Source organism: Symphodus melops (genome assembly GCF_947650265.1).
Source record: "Symphodus melops genome assembly, chromosome: 11".
Classification (NCBI taxonomy): Eukaryota; Metazoa; Chordata; class Actinopteri; order Labriformes; family Labridae; genus Symphodus; species Symphodus melops.
This window is the reverse complement of record NC_136701.1, coordinates 1,313,923-1,331,931: the sequence shown is the minus strand read 5'-3', so window position 1 is coordinate 1,331,931 and position 18,009 is coordinate 1,313,923. Positions and strand designations below refer to the sequence as shown.

General features: G+C 44.8%; 2 protein-coding genes across 2 annotated transcripts in view; both read left to right on the top strand.

Moving 5' to 3' along the window:
- The window catches only part of micu2 (mitochondrial calcium uptake 2), a 98,596-nt gene that overhangs the window by 66,594 nt on the left and 13,993 nt on the right, over positions 1-18,009 (top strand). The window lies entirely within an intron of this gene.
- Positions 1-18,009, top strand: part of sptbn4a (spectrin, beta, non-erythrocytic 4a) — a 33,477-nt gene that overhangs the window by 13,168 nt on the left and 2,300 nt on the right. The window contains exons 4-19 of the mRNA XM_079356292.1: positions 2,875-3,108; positions 4,301-4,390; positions 4,992-5,270; positions 6,215-6,345; positions 6,529-6,733; positions 8,516-8,761; positions 8,893-9,027; positions 10,198-10,439; positions 11,939-12,077; positions 12,209-12,293; positions 12,642-12,853; positions 13,193-14,643; positions 14,792-14,852; positions 14,945-15,213; positions 16,721-16,891; positions 17,074-17,116. Of these exons, the coding sequence (XP_079212418.1) occupies positions 2,875-3,108; positions 4,301-4,390; positions 4,992-5,270; positions 6,215-6,345; positions 6,529-6,733; positions 8,516-8,761; positions 8,893-9,027; positions 10,198-10,439; positions 11,939-12,077; positions 12,209-12,293; positions 12,642-12,853; positions 13,193-14,643; positions 14,792-14,852; positions 14,945-15,213; positions 16,721-16,891; positions 17,074-17,116 (3,993 nt within the window). The remainder of the gene's footprint in view (positions 1-2,874; positions 3,109-4,300; positions 4,391-4,991; positions 5,271-6,214; positions 6,346-6,528; positions 6,734-8,515; positions 8,762-8,892; positions 9,028-10,197; positions 10,440-11,938; positions 12,078-12,208; positions 12,294-12,641; positions 12,854-13,192; positions 14,644-14,791; positions 14,853-14,944; positions 15,214-16,720; positions 16,892-17,073; positions 17,117-18,009) is intronic.

Here is an 18,009-nt window from a genome sequence, read left to right as displayed (position 1 = left end):
AGTCTCACGTCATTAAACAAAATGAAGGAGTGAAGCTTAAAGCCGACACATGATACGGCACACAACACTTGGACCTATGAGATAACAGAATCCATCCCTGATCACAATATTTGGATTATACTGAAATTTATCAACCAGGAAAATAAACTTATGTAACCTAAACAATAAAAGAGTAAGATTTACAAGTGAAGTAGATTCATATATTTGAGTTAATTCATTCATTTAAGTTTAAAAATACGTTTAAATTTATACATCAAACTATTTATCTTAACTGAGTTTACAATAATAATAATAATAATAATAATAGTAATAGTGATATATTTACATTTATAGCACCTGATAACTGTGACAACGTTACATTAAAGCTTCTTCTGTGGTTGTCATAAGGTTTTCCTTGAGTTTAATTATTCTTGCCTTTGATTGGCTAACGGCAGGTCATGTGATGAGTAACAGGGAAGTGTTGTTGTTGTTGTAGGGAGTGCAACTGTTTCTTATAAGTAGAGTCATCCATCCAGCACACATCAGATCCTCCTGTTATAAAAGTAAGGAAGTAAAAATAAGATCACACATCATACAGAAAACAAAATCAAGTTTCTTTACAGACCTCAGAAGTGCAGCTCATGGAGACCTTAAAGTCATTATCAGGAGCAGCAAAGACTCAGTGCTTCCTGACATTAGGACCTAATGTCAGTCACATCAGCTAGGAAGTCGGTAATGCTAATCTTGCAAAAGCCTTAAATTAATTTTTTATCTCTATTAGTTCAAATTTTTCAAGCTAAAATTCGTCCACCGCTGGATGCGTCTTTCCAGCGATATCGACGAGAACTGTTGACCTGGAATCATGTTCCCGAAGCCCACCCGTCTTCCAAATGATCAACAACCTCAAAAGCTAACATGCAACTTGAGCAGATGAAATCTTAAAGCAAAACATTGAACGCCTGTGCTAATGAAGTCGCTGAGTTACCCAAAAAAAAAAAAACACGTTTGACTTTGATATTTTATTATCTGAACAGCAGCTTTGTGGTTTAAGAGGCTGGATGTATATGAGAGACAACAACATGAATGCCCATCAGTCTTTTAGTAAACCCTTCATATGTGAGGTACCCCAGAGCTCTATCCTGGGGCCACTTCTTTTTTAAATGCATCGGTAATCTCCTCTCGTGTTTTAAATAAAGTCTCGTTTGCAGATGATACTTGCTTGTATCTGTCACATCAGAGCCCATTAGAACCGTGAAACCGTAAATAGTGAGCTTGTAAACGTGCACGCGTGATTCAAACGTAGCAACAGGGGTGCCATCGGTTCACTTTGAAACGAGATGAAAGGTGCCATTTTTAAAACATGTTGGCTTGTCCTTCAAACGTACAACATGTCCTCCCGCTCACAGCTCTGTACAGAGTGGTATTTGACCCTCGTACGTGCAGGACGTCGGCCTCCTCAATAAGTTGACTCTTAAAGAGGCAACAAGTTCAATCTGTCCAGTGACGATAACGTCTTACACCAACATGTGACCTCCATCACTTCCTTGTGTCATAAACTCTCTGACTGGTTCCCACCACATGACTCTGATAAGATGTCGTGTCAGTTACACTTCCTGTAGTGTTCCAGCTTTATTACTGTTTAACCCCCTCTGGGCTCACAGTGAGGAGGTTCCTGGTTTGAATCCCTGTGTGACAGGAGCCTTCCAGCATGCGTGGGTTCATTGTTTGCACCTCCCAATCAGCCAGTCTGAACACCTTTACTTTTCTTAGACTCACTGCATGAATAGTAAAGTACAAGTTCATCGACTGAGGCCTCGTCCACACGTAGACGGGTTTTTGTAAAAGCGAACATCCTGCCCCCTCCATCAAGAAAAAAACGTACGTACACACAGGTCGCATATGTGACATAAGAACATATTTTGTTGCAGGCAGTGACATTTCGGTTATTGACGTCCACATGCAAACGCATCAACGGAGAATTCACAAATCTTCACTTTGGTCGGAGGTTTTTAAAAGCTTCGTTTTTTTAAGCCGTGTGGACGAGAGAAATATCTTTGTTCTGTGAGATACCCGGCGTTCGGCTTCATCGTCCTCCAGCAGGCGCTCTGTGTTACACACACGTGGGCTGTGATCGACTGGTAGAAGCCCTTAAAGTCAACATGTTGAAGTTGCTCCTGATGGTGCAGCCATGATGTGTGTGAACGGGACTCTTTACAAAGCGTCAGTGTGTGAACGTGTGCTTGAACGCTTTAATGTGACGTGCAGGTTAAAATAAAAACCACAGTGAGCGCTCAGATGAGTAGAAAGGCACTTTATCTATTCGTACGCCCGTTTACCATCGATCACGTCACGAAGACAAGAACATCAATAACCTTAAAATCATCACGTGCATCATTCTTACTTTCACAAATATTATTAAACATTTCAGATGCACATCAACGGCTGATTACGAACAGATCTGATTCTTCATATTGATGAAAATGGATTAAAAAGTAAACACACATTCACATCCTGTGAGTATTGATTCATCTCACATCCTGCTGTCCCAGGCACCAGAGCATCTCCGCATCATAACTGTGCTGTAGTTAAAGTGTTTTTTCACTTTCAGCTCGACCAATAAGACGCTCTCTACCTCCACAAGAGAAACGTTCATATGAGTAAATCTCTGTAATGTTTGTGACAGACTGCAAACATCAGCCCGTTGTTGTTTATGTAACTTCCCTCTGCTCTGACATGCGTCCACAGAGGCCGCTGTTGTGGTTCAGTGACATTAAAAAAAAATGCACCATATGCTTTTTCTCCCTTAAAGTAAGGCGAGGATTACGTAACCCTGAAATGTTCTGGTGGGAAACAGCTGATGGGCTGTAACGTGACCTTCCTCTCCCTCCGCCACAGGCCATGGAGTCTCAGATCGGGGACTTCTACAAGGATGCGGGGGATCTGGGGAGCTTGCAGGGGGTCTGCCTGCCCCAGAGAGGGCTGATGGCAGGCGACAAGGAAGGCGGTGAGCAATCAGCCGTGGTGGAGACCCGCATCGTGCGCCTCATCGAGCCCCTGAAGGAGAGACGCCGCATCCTGCTGGCCTCCAAAGAGATGCACCAGGTCGCCCAGGACCTGGAGGACGAGATAGTGAGAGAGCACTCTGTGTTTCTGTTTCTGATCTGATCACTCTCATCCTGTTCATTCATGTTCAATTCTTCACTTTTTTTTTAACCTGTCAGATTTCGTGTATGAAGGTATCAAACAAACCAGTCACACGATTAATTAGATTAAAGTCAAAGTACGCCAGTCAACAAATCAAAAATTCACACTTCTTTAAATTTCTTTATTAGATTGGAAAGCTTAAAGGGGATATATGAAACTCCTTTTTCACCTTTTCAAACAGCGCCCCCCTGTGGTCTAAATATAACATGAATCAAGCAGCAGAGGAGGTTTGTGACCCTGTAGAAACCAGCTCTCTCTGAACGCTCCATTTTGGTGTGTGTGTCTCTTTAAATGCAATAAGCCCCGCCCCCTGAGTTTTCCCTGTGTGGCATCACTCCTCTGTAGAGAGAATAAAAATGGCCGAACTGTGTTAAAGTTTATCTCTAGTCTGGAGGTGGAGTCTATGGGAGGAGATACCAGGAGAGGGGAGGGGCTTATTTAACAGAATCCAACTTGTGATGTCACAAACTGAGAACATTTGAAACAGAGCGTTTTTCTCTGTGTGGTCAGACAGAAGCAGACCACAAACAAACGACTGGATGGATTTATTTCACATGTTGTGGGTTGATGGACTCTCAGGTTACCCAGATAAATGTTTAAAAACACTGTCAGAGTGGATTCATAATATGTCTCCTTTAATGGAGACAGAAAATGTTGGGAGGAGAGAGTGGGGGATTAAAATGGTACAAAGGGTCCAGGGTTGGATTTGAACCCTCGCCTGAGGGCTGTAGCCTTCGTACACTGGGTGTGCAACATATCCACCAGGCCATCCAGTGTTCCACTACTTTTGAACTATGATGATGAACATCACAATATTTCCATTTAGATACAACTCATCATTTTAGATTATTGTGAACATTTCTCAATATACAGAAGTTTTGTTGACAGATTCACAGACGTAAAATCAACAATTAAACAATATATTCTGAATATTCAGCCAAAGAGCAGCTTTAAATAAGTCATTTATTATTGTTTATATTTTCATCCTTGCACGAACATGTATCCTGAGAAAATCAGCTTTTGATTCCGATTTGACTGTTTGGAGAATCAGAGTTTTTCCTTTCAAATGATTTGATAAAAAAGTTCCTTCACTGACTTGACTGTCGTCCTCTGACAGATGTGGATTCAGGAGAGGCTTCCTCTGGCGTCCTGTAAGGATTATGGGAATAACCTGCCGAGTGTCCAACAGCACGTCAAGAAGAACCAGGTAAGTGTCTGTCATGTGGTCTAGCAAAGCTCCACAAGGCTCCGGTCAGGAAACAATGGGAGGTGGATTTTGCACATGTGTGACCGTGCAGAGACTGGGGAGACGTTAAAACATAAAGCACCATGGGAAGCATCATCAGGAGTGACCAATCACAGAAGCTTCACGACCTCCTCTGTCACAGGAGCGACTAATCACTGGTGTGGCACGAGTAGTCCGCCCCCCTTCATGACCGCCCCTGGCACTCACTCGGCTCCTCAGACCTTCTGACAGCAGATTATAACCGAACAGTTTTCGCCAACGCCAACTGTTGAAGCCGTTTTTTTTAGATGATGGTTTCTCTGTCGAGGCGTGTCGTGAGCTACTTGCATTAAATACAGCACATGGTAGAAATACACTTGAATGAGTGCCAGGCGTGTTGATGGTGGTCCCATCTGATGGTTCTTCCCAAAGTGAGATCCCTCAGAGAACCGGGGTTACTCTTGTAACCTAAAGTTTTAATGTATTTATGTCTTTTGTATCTCTAAATGTTGTGTTGTAAACTGCTGTGGTTCAGGGTCAAACCCTCCAATCAGATGAGCGTGTCCTCTGTCTGCTCTTTCAGACTCTGCAGAGGGAGCTGGCAGGGCGGCGGGCCCGCGTGGAGGAGGTCCTGGACCGGGCGGGGATCATCGCCTCGCTGAGGACTCCTGAGGTGGAGTTTGTGCGTGAGGGGGCGGGCCACGTGCGCCAGCTGTGGGAGGTTCTGCAGCTGGAGGCGGAGAGGAGGTCTGTGATACTGGACGCCACTCTACAGTCTCAGCAGTACTACAGCGAGGCGGCCAAAGTGGAGTCCTGGCTGTCGGGACAGAAGCTCCACCTGGCCAGTGAAGAGAAAGGAACGGTAAGTTACAGTTCATTTTTAACAAGGAAAATGGGGTATAGAATTATCCAGAATGACATCATGTTTCAGATGAATTCTTGATTCTGATTGGCTGTAGGGAGCATCTGACTCCTGGGAGTGTTAGCACTTGTCTGTTTCCTGTTCTGGATGAATTGATTGAAGTGCTCGAGAAGCTGGAAAATATAGAAGACAGCTGACATTTAAAACAGAGTGACATGACGACATGGTTAAATAAAATGTCCCCTCAGGGCTTCCATACATCAGGACCTTATATGATATGAGATAACATTAATAACTCAGGAGTGCATATTAGCTATATAACTATCTGTTAATGTTTCACTAAATACCTGGTTTAGTTTGAAACATGTTCAGGGGCGATTCGAGGGTCTGTTGGGGCCCGAGGCAAAAACTCTTTGGGGGCCCCGACAACTAGCGTTTATTTATTCATTCCCCAAACAGATTCATTTTCCTTCATTGATACATTTTTTTCACAGAGCTAACTCTGCAACAGTCAGCAGAGTGAGTTCTGCCAGGTGGGGCCCCATTAGGGGGGTTTCCGACTGTCGTTGCAAAATTTGCACTTTTTTTTTTAAGGCAATGCTTTGGTGTAAAATTTGACCCCTACTGAACATGTTTCTCCTCATTCAGCTAATGTACGAGCAATAAAGCTAGCTTTAACATTATCTGTTGGTCATAATTCTCAGGTTTTTATCCAGTTGGTGAAAAAAAGACGTTTCTGTTGTTTACGTTGCGATGTGATAAACTGGCCAGCCCTCAGTCGAGCTCTCAGGCATTATTAGGTTGAGAGAGGACAGTTGTTATTGACACATGCAAAAAAAAAAAAATCATAATCTTATGATTATTATTGTTGTTTTTTTAAGTATAAACAGGATAATGCGCTTTCCCAGTGTCCCTAACATATCTGTTGTTGTAATATGTTCCAGGACGAGACGAGCACGCTGCAGCTGCTGAAGGCTCACCTGACTCTGGAACAAACCGTGGAAACATACGCAGAGACAGTAGGCATGTTATCCCAGCAATGTCAGCACCTAATGGAGCTCGGACACCCAGACAGGTGAGGCAGAACACACACACACACACACACACACACACACACACACAAATAACACATACAGGGCAAGAAAACGGGGGTGTTTCTTTTGTGGACGGACTAGCTTGTAGGCTAACATACTGTAAGAGCAGTATTTGTTATGTTGTTCGGAGATGTCGTGTTTATTTGTCTCTCCTTTTCCCACAGCGAGCAGATCACCAAGCAGCAGTCGCACATAGACCGGCTGTACGTTTCTCTGAAGGACATGGTGGAGCACAGGAAGACCAAGCTGGAGCAGCAGTACTGGCTCTACCAGCTCAACAAGGACGTGGAGGAGCTGGAGAAGTGGATCACCGAGCGAGAGGCCGTGGCCAGTTCCACCGAGCTGGGACACGACCTGGATGACGTCACAGTGCGTCCAGAAACCAATTAGCTGTCATTATTAATTGACTCTATACACACTGTTAGTGTGGCCCTGTCTTATTTAAAACACAAACTGCAGAGCTGGAAACATATGGCTGACGCATACTTCATAAAAAGCAACGTTTGTCTCTTGTTTTTACAGATACAAAGTAAAATTAATTAATAAATTTAAAGTTTATTTGACGTGGACAAAACAATGACATGGGACAAACCACATGCATTGATTTTGAGTGTTTTAGCACATGTGCTAATTTGCAACAATTGTCCACCGGCGGCTTTGAAAGGATAAAACAATGAAAAAAAAATAGACAGAAAGGAAAGAGAAGGAAAAAAATATGAATTAATAAAACAAAACTAAAACACAACAGACAAACAAACAAACAAACATAAAGCACGGTCAAAGACAGTTAAGCTAGCGGGGTCACCGGTGGCGCAGCGGCAGTGCGCGCGATCCCATGTATTGAGGCTCAGTCCTCGCGCGGGCGGCCTGGGTTCACGTCCGGCCTGTGGCCCATTTCCCGCATGTCTCTCCCCACTCTCCCTCCCTGATTTCCGACTCTGTCCACTTTCCTCCCTCTATAATAAACGCCAAAAATAAATCTTTAAAAAAAAAAGACTGTTAAGCTAGCACAGGCAGCATGCTACAAACCTTAACCAATCAGCAGCCAGAGTTCAGATAAACATGCTGCACATTCGAGATTCTGTTTATACATGTATAAATGGCTCGCACACACACGTTAGCTTCTCACAGCGAACATGCCGTGTTCTAGATGTTTCCAGCAGAGCGCACTCTAGTGGATGAAGTGATGACCGACCATTTTTATCTTTAAGCAGAGAGCTGACTCATCATCAACGCTTCACCACGATGATACAAATGATCAGCTTCAGTCACGCCCCAACGCTGCATGACTCACAAAATGTGCTTACTGTTTCTTACCTTTTATAAACGGTTGTGTTACGATGACTCAGCACTTTTTAAATCAACAGTAAAGTCAATAGAGATCTTCAATAAATCTTCAATCAAACACACTTTATTTAAGATATCTGTACCGTGTTTCCCATCACGTGCGGGTCGGAGCCGATCCCAGCTGTGATTGGGCGAGAGGCCGGGTACACCCAGCCAATCACAGGGCTAGACATGTCGAAACAGACACATTCACACCTGGGAGCAGTTCAGAGTCTGCAGGTAACCAGCAGGCGTCGGGATTCGAACCAGGATCCAACAGCGCTAACCACTGCACCACCGTACAGCCTATTGAAGATTTATTATTATTATTAACCTTATTTTAGAGCCATGTTTGTCCTCATCGCCTCTCAAAGCTTAAATATGCAAATCATCAAGAGAAGAGATATAAATGGCTTCATAAACAGACGAGTTTGTGGAAGGCGAAAATGATAAGTGTTGTTTTTTCGACATGAGCAAAGGTGACTTTAATGCAAAGTAAAAAAAAAAAGAAAAAAGAGAGAGAAGAGAAGAGAATAGTTTTGGCTGATGAAGAAACAGTAAACAGAGAATCTTTAATGTTTGTTCTTCAGCTTCCTCTCTGACTCACACTTTAAACCGCCCTGTTTTCATTTAGCTTCATTTATTTTCACTTCAAACCAAAAATAATGAAACATTTCAACAACTCACTGGAAGTCAAATGCTGTGCCGAGGCCACGCTGCTGCAGGACTGTTGATAAAAAAAAAATCCTTCCAGATCGGATCAAACGCAACACGTGCACGAGCTGTCGCTGTGATTGACAGCTGGTGTGTGTTTGTGTGTTTCAGGTGCTGCAGGAGAGATTCACAAAGTTCGCCTCCGAGACGAACAGCGTGGGTCAGCAGCGCATGGAGCAGGTGAACAAAATGGTGAACGAGATGATCGACTGCGGGCACTCCGACGCCGCCACCATCGCCGAGTGGAAGGACGGGCTGAACGAGTCGTGGGCCGACCTGCTGGAGCTGATGGAGACCCGCAGGCAGATGCTGGCGGCGTCGCACCAGCTGCACAAGTTCTTCACAGACTGCAAAGAGGTAAAATCCAAACACCCACCTGTGACTCTCGGGTGTATCGAGTTCTTCAGCGAAGGTGAGGCGGTCTGGCCGTGAGGTGCGGCTTCTATTTTTACCGTGCTGGTGACGCTGCTGCCCGTCCTGCGTTGTAGGTCTTGGCTCAGATCGCGGGGAAGATGAAGCAGCTGCCAGAGGTGAGGGCGTGCCAAGCCAACATCACCAACCCGGCCACCCTGCAGAGACTGATGCACTCCTTCGAACATGCCCTTCAACTGCTCGTCGCACAGGCGAGTGATACGCTCGCTCACTCAGAGCATCGAGGACGAGCGGAGAGAAATGTGCACAAACTTCATGTTGACAAAACCTGCTCGTTTGCATTCAGAACAACAAATCATCACTTTTTAATTCCTTCCTCTTGTCCGACCTGTGGTCACATTTTTAAAACTGAAAAGGCTAAACGTGTAAAGGGTCCGTCTGATGTCGACCTCAGCTACCTGCACTATAAAACTAAATCATTGATAACGAATAGAGTCTGAGCGACAAAGAGAACAAGGCAGCATCTTTAAGACGACTGAACCACTCGTAGATTGTATGCTGACACACTTACTTATCTTATACCTTGTGTTTGTTACATGTTGTTTTATAAAGTGCTGCATAAATGAAGCTTTCCTTCCTTACGTCCTTCCAAAAAAGATTCAGTTTATTAAAAAACAAAGTGGAGAGAGAGAAACTGGGAGTTTTATGGTTTAAACATGCTGCTGTTTTTATAATAATTTAATTAATGACGTTTGTATTTTAATGACCAAAACATGTGTGAGGCCATGACATAGAATATTTACTAAATATCTTTTTGTCAGGTCTGTTTAACACACAAGGACTGTAACGTGTGTGCTCTCTCTGTACAGATGTAAACATTAAATAGGAACAATTAAAGACTAAAATAAGTATTAGTATTAGTAGAGATAATAAGATATTCGTGCTCTGGTGAGTAAAGATGAGCGAGTTATCTTTTACAGTGTTGACATAATATTTAAATTAAATATGAACATTCACAGTGACGCTTTAGTTTCAGGGTTTTTTCACAGCAGCAGGTCTGACACTCCGTGTGTCGGACCTCGTAGCCTTGTGGTTGTCAGTGCGCCCCCTAAAGGACAGACGCCGAACCTGGGCCCGAGCCCCTTTCCCACGTCTTCTCCCGCTCTCTCTTTCTTCCTCGTATCCACTTTCCCCTCTCCAAAATAAAACACATGAAAAGCCCCAAAATAAACAATATTAGCCATTCTTGTAAACTCAGTTCAAACCAAACGGGGTTCGATCCCCAGCTCCTGCAGCAGCACGTCGGACGTGTCGATTACAGTAACCTAAAGCTGTCCCTCTACCGCCCGCGTGTGAAAGAAAAGTCCCTAAACTGTTGCTCCGTGTTGTCTCTGTCCTCTCCTCGTCCCGTCGGCGAGCAGGTGAGGCAGCTGCAGGAGAACGCCGCCCAGCTGAGGACCATCTACGCCGGAGAGAAAGCGGAGGCCATCATGGTCAAAGAGCAGGAGGTGATGGAGGCCTGGAAGGAGCTGCTGGGCTCCTGCGAGGCCAGTCGGGTCCAGGTCACCTCGGTCACCGACAAGGTCCAGTTCTTCTCCGTGGTGCGTGAAAACCTGATGTGGATGGAAGGCATCATGGGCCAGATAGGATGGGGCGAGCCCAGGTGAGACACCTGTCAGGTCTGCACTCCGCAGCTTCTGTGTCCTGTGGTTCTGATCGGTATCGTGCATGGTTCAGGGGGAGAAGCTGCATATTGTGCTTCAGTCTCGGGGGGTTTGGACCGTCTCTGCAGACAGAACGTCATTACTGTAACGTATAAATCAGGCTGCTGTGTCACCTTGACCTCATTCCACATGACATCTGTTCTTCCATTCTGCATGTGATGTAACGGAGGGCTTTAAATGACTCGCTACCATCAGTCAGTCGTTTTCCTGTTTCTCTTTATTTACACGTGCAGCAGCGTTGGACGGATGAAGATTGTTTGAGTATGACCAGTATGGGCGATTTAAATAACACAATGCCATGTGGACTTTATGAAGCGATAGGAGCAACATCAGGAAGAGAAGTGGTTGTAATAAGTGGTTTAAAGCTTCAGGTACCAGACGTGATCCGATGAGAAGTGGAGATTTTAGGATTTCTGGAGGTTTCTCCGTATCATCGAGTGTCGGACCATTTAAAGAAGCCTCATGAGTTTAGCGTTTGGTTGGGTTTGCATCTTCTCGCCATGCATGGCGTGGGTCCTCCCACAGTCCAAACACATGCTGGTTAGCTTTACCTGCTGACTCTGAATTTTTGTAGGTGTGAGTGTGTTTTTTTCTGGCGGGCCGAGATGTCCGTCAGTACCTGTTTTAATCTCATTATTTTACCGTAGTTTTTAAATTGTGGGGGATGGAGTTGTGTTGTTGGTCTTTTATTAAAAGTGCTCTACAAGTAAAGTTTGATTAATTGATATTTCTTAACACATATGATCAAAGAGAGGTTAGCTGTAAAATCTGTCACTGTCCAGAAACTCGGGTAAGATAATCCAAAATTGGCGGCCAGATGTTGAAAAATGTACTAAGATTTCCCATCATGCCACACTGGATCCTCTGCTTGTGCAGCCAGGTCCTAAACTGGGACACAGTGTCAGACATCCAGAGGTGAAATAACCCTCTCTGTGTGTCTGGTTTGGACACAAAAGGTATACCAAGGTGGGACATAGAGTCCTCAGCAGATTTAAAGAGAATCACATGAAGAAGAAATTGTGGGGAAAATCACAGCATAGATTTTGAAACTGGTTTACGTTGTTGTTGTTGTCATTTGTTGTGTTGTCGTGCCTCTCCGTCACCTCCGTGTATTTGCCCTCAGACGATGCTGATATAAGTCTGTGGTAAGGGGTACACCCAGTGTGGTAGGTGTGTGTGTGTGTGTGTGTGTGTGTGTGTGTGTGTGTGTGTGAGGGAGAGAGAGAGAGAGAGAGAGAAAAGAGTGATGAAGGGGAAAAAAGGAATAAACATATTACAACATGCCTCCATGATCTCAAAATAAGTATGGTAATAGATGCATGTTAATACAATAACGCTGATTAATAATCCAGTTCTGTCTGATGATTTAATGACAAGGCGATGCAACCGAACACTTGGAGTAAAATGGTATAAATCTTATCCTTCTGTCATCCCACAGGGATTTGACGGCTCTGGAGGGGATGATGAAACAGCACCAGGAATTGAAAGCCAAAATCGACGGCCGCAGCAAGACCATCCAGCAGTGTGCCGACCTCGGCAAGATCCTGATTGCTGCGGGAAACCCTGCATCAGAGGAGGTGAGGCTATAAGCAGAGAGAGCGACCATCCCGCAAGCCACAACGAATACATAAAACCCTCAACAAGCACTTGATTAAACATGTAGCAGCATGTTGTTGTGGTCTTCACTGCCATCTGTCCATCTTCGCAGATACAAGAGAAGCTGGACAGCCTTCTGGCGAAGCAGAGGGATCTCATCGAGAAATGGGACAAACACCAGGAGAGGTTACTGCGCAGTGAGTAACTCTACAATACAACATGACCGAAAGGCTCATTTAAACATGAAAGCCATGATCTGAAGCAATAAGTTACGTGTGAGCATTTATACAACAGGTACATATATGTATATATGTTTTAAAGATCCCTCCCCAATAACCACATAGTGTAGCAAAACAGAGAGCAAATTCTGCGGCCTCATAACGCTACATGCAATATCCATACCCGTAAAGGTACAGTAAAATAATAGCTGCAAATAAATACAAATAAAATAATAATGCAAAATGAAATGCTAATAACAGGTTTATGAGCGTACATGAAAACGTGGTGTAATGGTAAATGTGTTGTTGGTCTGCTGTCACCACCAGAGCAGGAAAACTTCCAGTTCGCACAGGAGACGGTGAAGGCGGAGGCCTGGCTGAAGGCCAAGGAGCCGCTGATCACCTCCAGGGAGCCGGAGGGAGGCGAGGCCCGGGCCCAAACAGATGAGGTTGAGCAGCTCATCCTTCGCCACGAGGCCTTCCGCAAGGCCGCCGTAACCTGGAAAGAACGCTTCAGCTCTCTCCGCCAGCTTTCCGCAGTAAGCTTGACTGGAGATAAATGTTTAATCAGTTTGCTGGAGTCACAGTTTAATGCTGCTACGGGGGGGAAAAAAAAGTGACCTTGAGAGGTTGTGTTTGCTTAGCGGGCATGTGCGCATGTCATGAGTTTTGCACTATTATGGGATAGAATCCGTCACATGACGTTTTCTGCATGTGTTGTTCCCTCACTCACTGCAGTCCATCAGCACTCATGCGTCATTATTTAAAGTCAGTAGGTTTAGCTGGTAACTTGGAACCTCACTGGACCACCCTTCCTTGGATTTGTGGTTTTTTTATTGCGTTGAGCTTTTTGGTTATGAAGTTACTTTTCTTTTTAGGCCGAGAAGAAAAAAGAGGAAGAGAAAAAGACAACACCGCTCTCCAGTCGAAGGATGTTCCCATTGTCTTGTCTGACTCCCAGCGTTCCCTCAACCAGCGCTACCTCATCTTTCTTGAGGCATACCATACAAGGACATCTAGAGTCCAAACCCTTACAGACCAGTCTGGATCTGGGTGCCACCCCTGCAGCCCAGAGATTGTCCTTGTCCAGCTACAACCCGGTCCTAAATGGATCAGGTTACCAGGGGATGGAGCAGCAGGGCAGTGGGAAGCTGGTCGGCTCTTCCTACCTTGGAATGAACCATCCTGGTGCCGGAGCTGGAAGTGACTCCGGTTTCTCAGCGATGACCTCCCACAGTGCTGGAGGAGATACTTCTTCTTACCTTGGGATAAACAATCAAACTGCCGGCAGTGCAGAGAGCTCTGGGTACTTTGGTCTGAATGCCGGGTCGGGGGGTGGAATGCAAAACCATCTAAGCAGTGGCAGGTTAGGAAGTTCAGGTAACCTAGCTCAGCCACCAAGCAGCGTAGGGATGGGAAGCCCAGGCTACCTGCCTCAGCAGAATACGGGCAGTTCCGGATATTTGGCCCAAACACAAAATGTGGGAAGTTCTGGGTATTTAGGGCATCAACCTAACTTAGGGAGTACAGGATATTTGGCACAACAGCCTAATCTGGGTAGCTCTGGCTATTTGGCACAGCAGCCCAACATGGGGAGTACTGGGTATTTGGCACAGCAGCCCAACATGGGGAGTACTGGGTATTTGGCACAGCAGCCCAACATGGGGAGTACTGGGTATTTGGCACAGCAGCCCAACATGGGGAGTACTGGGTATTTGGCACAACAGCCTAACATTGTGAGTTCTGCATACCTAGCACAGAATTATCAGAGCGGTGGGGGAATGGGTAGCTCAGGCTTCCTGGCACAAAATCATTACAGCAGTGGAAGTCTGGGTAGTTCTGGATTCCTGGCGCAGAGTGGTGGCATCATGGACCCTAAGATGGCGTATGCATGGCAGCACCTGAAGGCTGACTTCATGCAGCCCAGAATGAACCACATCCACAAGGCAGTCAACCCCCTACTTGAAGCAAGTAGAGCGCAGCGGGAACAGTACGGGGACATCCCAATGGCAGATATGGGCCCAGAATCAGGGTTGGAACTCCTCCACGGCCGACTCCAGAGAGATCCTCGAGGAAGTCGCTCCGACCCTCAGATGGATCATCTGAGGCGAGAAAGGGAGTACAAGCTGGGAAGGCAGACCTCCAGTGAGCAGGAGATCCAGGCCAGGCTGAACGAGCTGCCACTGATTGTGCGTCAAGAGCGCTATCGGAGGCGTCTGGAGAGGCAGTCATCCAGCGAACAAGAAGGAAGCAACAAGCAGAGAATCCAAAGGCAGGACTCCAGTGATCTGGAGGGCTCTGTCAAGGATGGCTCCGACAAACGCTCAGGGTACGTGAATGAGTCCTGCTGAGACAGTTTTACAAAATTTGGCTCACAGTGTGTCCTGTCAGCAGTGTCCAGCACGATTCTAATGATTTTTAAGGTCACATAATGATGTGTTGACTGTTTGGGTGACTCATGTCTGTTGCAAATGCAGGGAGAAGAGATCTACTATGGCGGAGATTGTAGAACAGGTCCAGGAGAGAGAAGCAGCATCCGTGAGTTGGCTAACATGTAATGCCACATAATGATGCGCAAGGCAATTATTTTTTGTCTTTGAATCAAACTCTCTATGTCGCTGCTTTCGTAGGCACGGGGCGAGCCTTACAGGCCTTCGAGCAGCCTCTCAGCACCTGTGACTCGTTTCGACGGACGTCCTCGTGCTCGAGATCGACCCAAACCCAGGAGGAGGCCTCGTCCTAAAGAGCCAGAGGAGACGAGACGTTCTCGCTCGGCTCCTGCTACCGGCGCCCCGACTACACCGCAGCCGCCGTCACACACTGCCCAAAATGAAGGTTTCCTCTACCGCAAAAAGGCCACCACCTCTGACCTCGAAGCTCAGCAGAGGAGTCCAAACAGGTACAACAAATGTCCGACTACATAACTAGGCAGGTTAAGAAGTGAGCCATTTTGTACAGGTCACCATGAGAAATGCCCTGCCTTTACTGTACTTTTTTTCTTGACTTTTTTCTTCCCAAGCCATTCCAGAACCAAAAGCGTGACGGACAAAGTGTAAGGACTTAGTACATCAATGTGTCTATCTGCTCTGGCAAAATCTGCATAATCAGCATATATGTCTTACTAGCTTACGGTTACATAAAACCTTGTTTCCAAAATCAACACAAAAAGTCAACTGACTAGACTTTTTCTACAGGTTCAAATCATAAATTCACAAAAATATGATAAAGTGTCGTCAAGTACCAAACTAAAAACCATGAGCAAATTTGACATTGTTGTTACGTTGCGACTGAAAATACAATTTAAAAATGTGTTCAAATGAAACGCCTAAGACAAAAATGGAGAGACACTTGGCATATTTTTGAAGCTTTAAAGAGCAATATGTAACTCTGACACCTGATGTTTTAAAATGGGTGCTGCAGTCCAAATTTAAAACATTGCAGAGAGCTGTCTCCCTTCCCCCCCCGCCCCCCCGCCCCCGCCCCTCCTCCTTGGAGTCAATGTGCACGCAGGTTGCCGTGTCCCGCACACTGAAGCTTCAGTGTTTAGCCAGCTCTGCATTGGTCTTGGAGCTAGCTACCCCCCGCTAGCTGAAGCAGGGGTCTTAGTTTGCGAAATGTTTACAAAACGTCAACATCTCTTAAGCTTGTGTTAACCACAGACCTTATTTTAGGCGTCTAACCACGAACCCATTCAAAATCCACATTGACTTTTAGAGCTTACAACCCATGGCGCTAAAATGCTAACTCACTTCCGGGTGAGTGTAAGACTCATACCTGGTGCTAGTCTATCGTTAATAGGTTCTTGTAAAATGGGACAGCTTTAGCCAGCCTTGTCCTTTTCAGAATTAGATTCAAACAAGAACCCTCATGCTTAATAGTGGTTGGCTGCTAATGTTGCTAATGCTAGCTGTTGTTCAAGTTTTATAACTAGGCTACCAAGTTTAGCTTTTCCTTAAAATATGACTCCAAGACCTTCTAGATAAATTGTCCTTTCAGCTGAGAAGAATTATGATGAGTCAAATGTCCATCGTTTGCCTCTTTGAATCTCTGACAGTAGTGTTTGAGCTTCCAGCCTTGAACGTAATCTCAGAGGTTGTAAATATGTAAATATGGTGAATAACAGCAGTAACGAAAGGGAGCAGGGCGTGGCAAAACATCCATTTATGCAGAGTAGCTTTGTTCATAGTTTGCGGTGGTTGCTTTGTTCCGAGTCCATAGTGTTTCCCACAGAACAGCCGTGCTATTGTTGAGTTTCCTTTAGCATGTGGCCACTTGCACTGGTGCAAGAAAAGAATACCAGAGACTTGAGAAAAAGCTTACAGCCCCCTAATCTAAGTTATATCCACAAATGTAGTCAATCTTAATCCGTTCTGATGCACGTCGTCTTTTATTTTTTAATTCAACAGCAAGTCCTGGGTGAATGTATACTGTGTGCTGAAAGATGGAAAGCTGACCTTCTACAAGGACGGTAGAAACCACACCACGACGTACAACGAGGAGCCTCCGGTCGACCTCAGCATCTGCTCGTTCGATCCGACAATGGGCTACAAGAAGAAGAAAAACGTCTTCATTCTGAAGTGAGGCCTGCTTCCCGCTGTTAGTTGTCTGTATTGTTGGGATAATCTGTCGTGAAGAGATTTCACAGATAAACATGAAAAGACAGCATGAAGGGATTACAGTTATTTTAGACACGAAGGTCATAAAAAGGCTCCGAAATCGATGTGAAACTAACACTTCCTGTCGTTTGTCTTTGCAACAGATTAACTGATGGAAACAACTTTGCCTTCCATGCAAAGGACGAGGTAAGAACATTTATGTTTGATCCTTGATTACAGGGAAGAAAGCCTCTTCACTGATTGTTGTATTGAGCGATGTCAAAGGATGAGCCGTCAAAAGAGCAAAATGCACTTCGTACTCTTGTTGTACTCAATGCTGCAAAAACTATGAAAGCAACCAGATTAAATACATTTTAAAATAAAGAAGATTTTGTATTTGTGAGCTTCGTCTACAGATGTTCATCATCACCAGTAAATAATGAAACAATGAGAGCTGGACTGGTTCTTATAGAACTATGGCCACTTTGTTTAGCCTTGTCCCTTTCAGAATAAAACCCAACACAAACAGAAAGATCTGCCGCAGGTAGCTCGGCTTTAAGGCGACCCGGGTTTGGGCTCCTTTTCCCGGTGTCTTCGGTGCATCAGAACTCTATTCACTGTCCTATCTCTAAATAAAGGTGAAGAAACCCCCCAAAACAAACGGACAAGAAAAGATTCAGAATCATTTTCCACCATTGTGATGTCACAGTATGCAAATAAATATCAGACATTAGTTTTTCTATTTTTAATGTCCTTTTTTTTTTTTAGTCTTACTCTTTGAAATAGCTGAATTATCACATATCTCCTATCATGTGATTTATCACAATTTTCTATTGAAATGAAGCGGCAGTTCTTGTTACAGTTTAAAATGCTGAGAACTGATTTGAGAGACATAAAAGACTCAAAATAAAATCAAATTAAATGAACAAAGGCCTCCTGATGATGCAAGCGACACGCCTAACACATACGGTTCTCAAAATCAAAACTGAGCCGTTAATAAGAAATTCAGTCCTGTACAGCGTGTGTCAGTGATGACCACAACTACTCAGACCTACTTCTTGTACCAGGATGTAAACATGTTTATTTTTGTGCTTCAACTC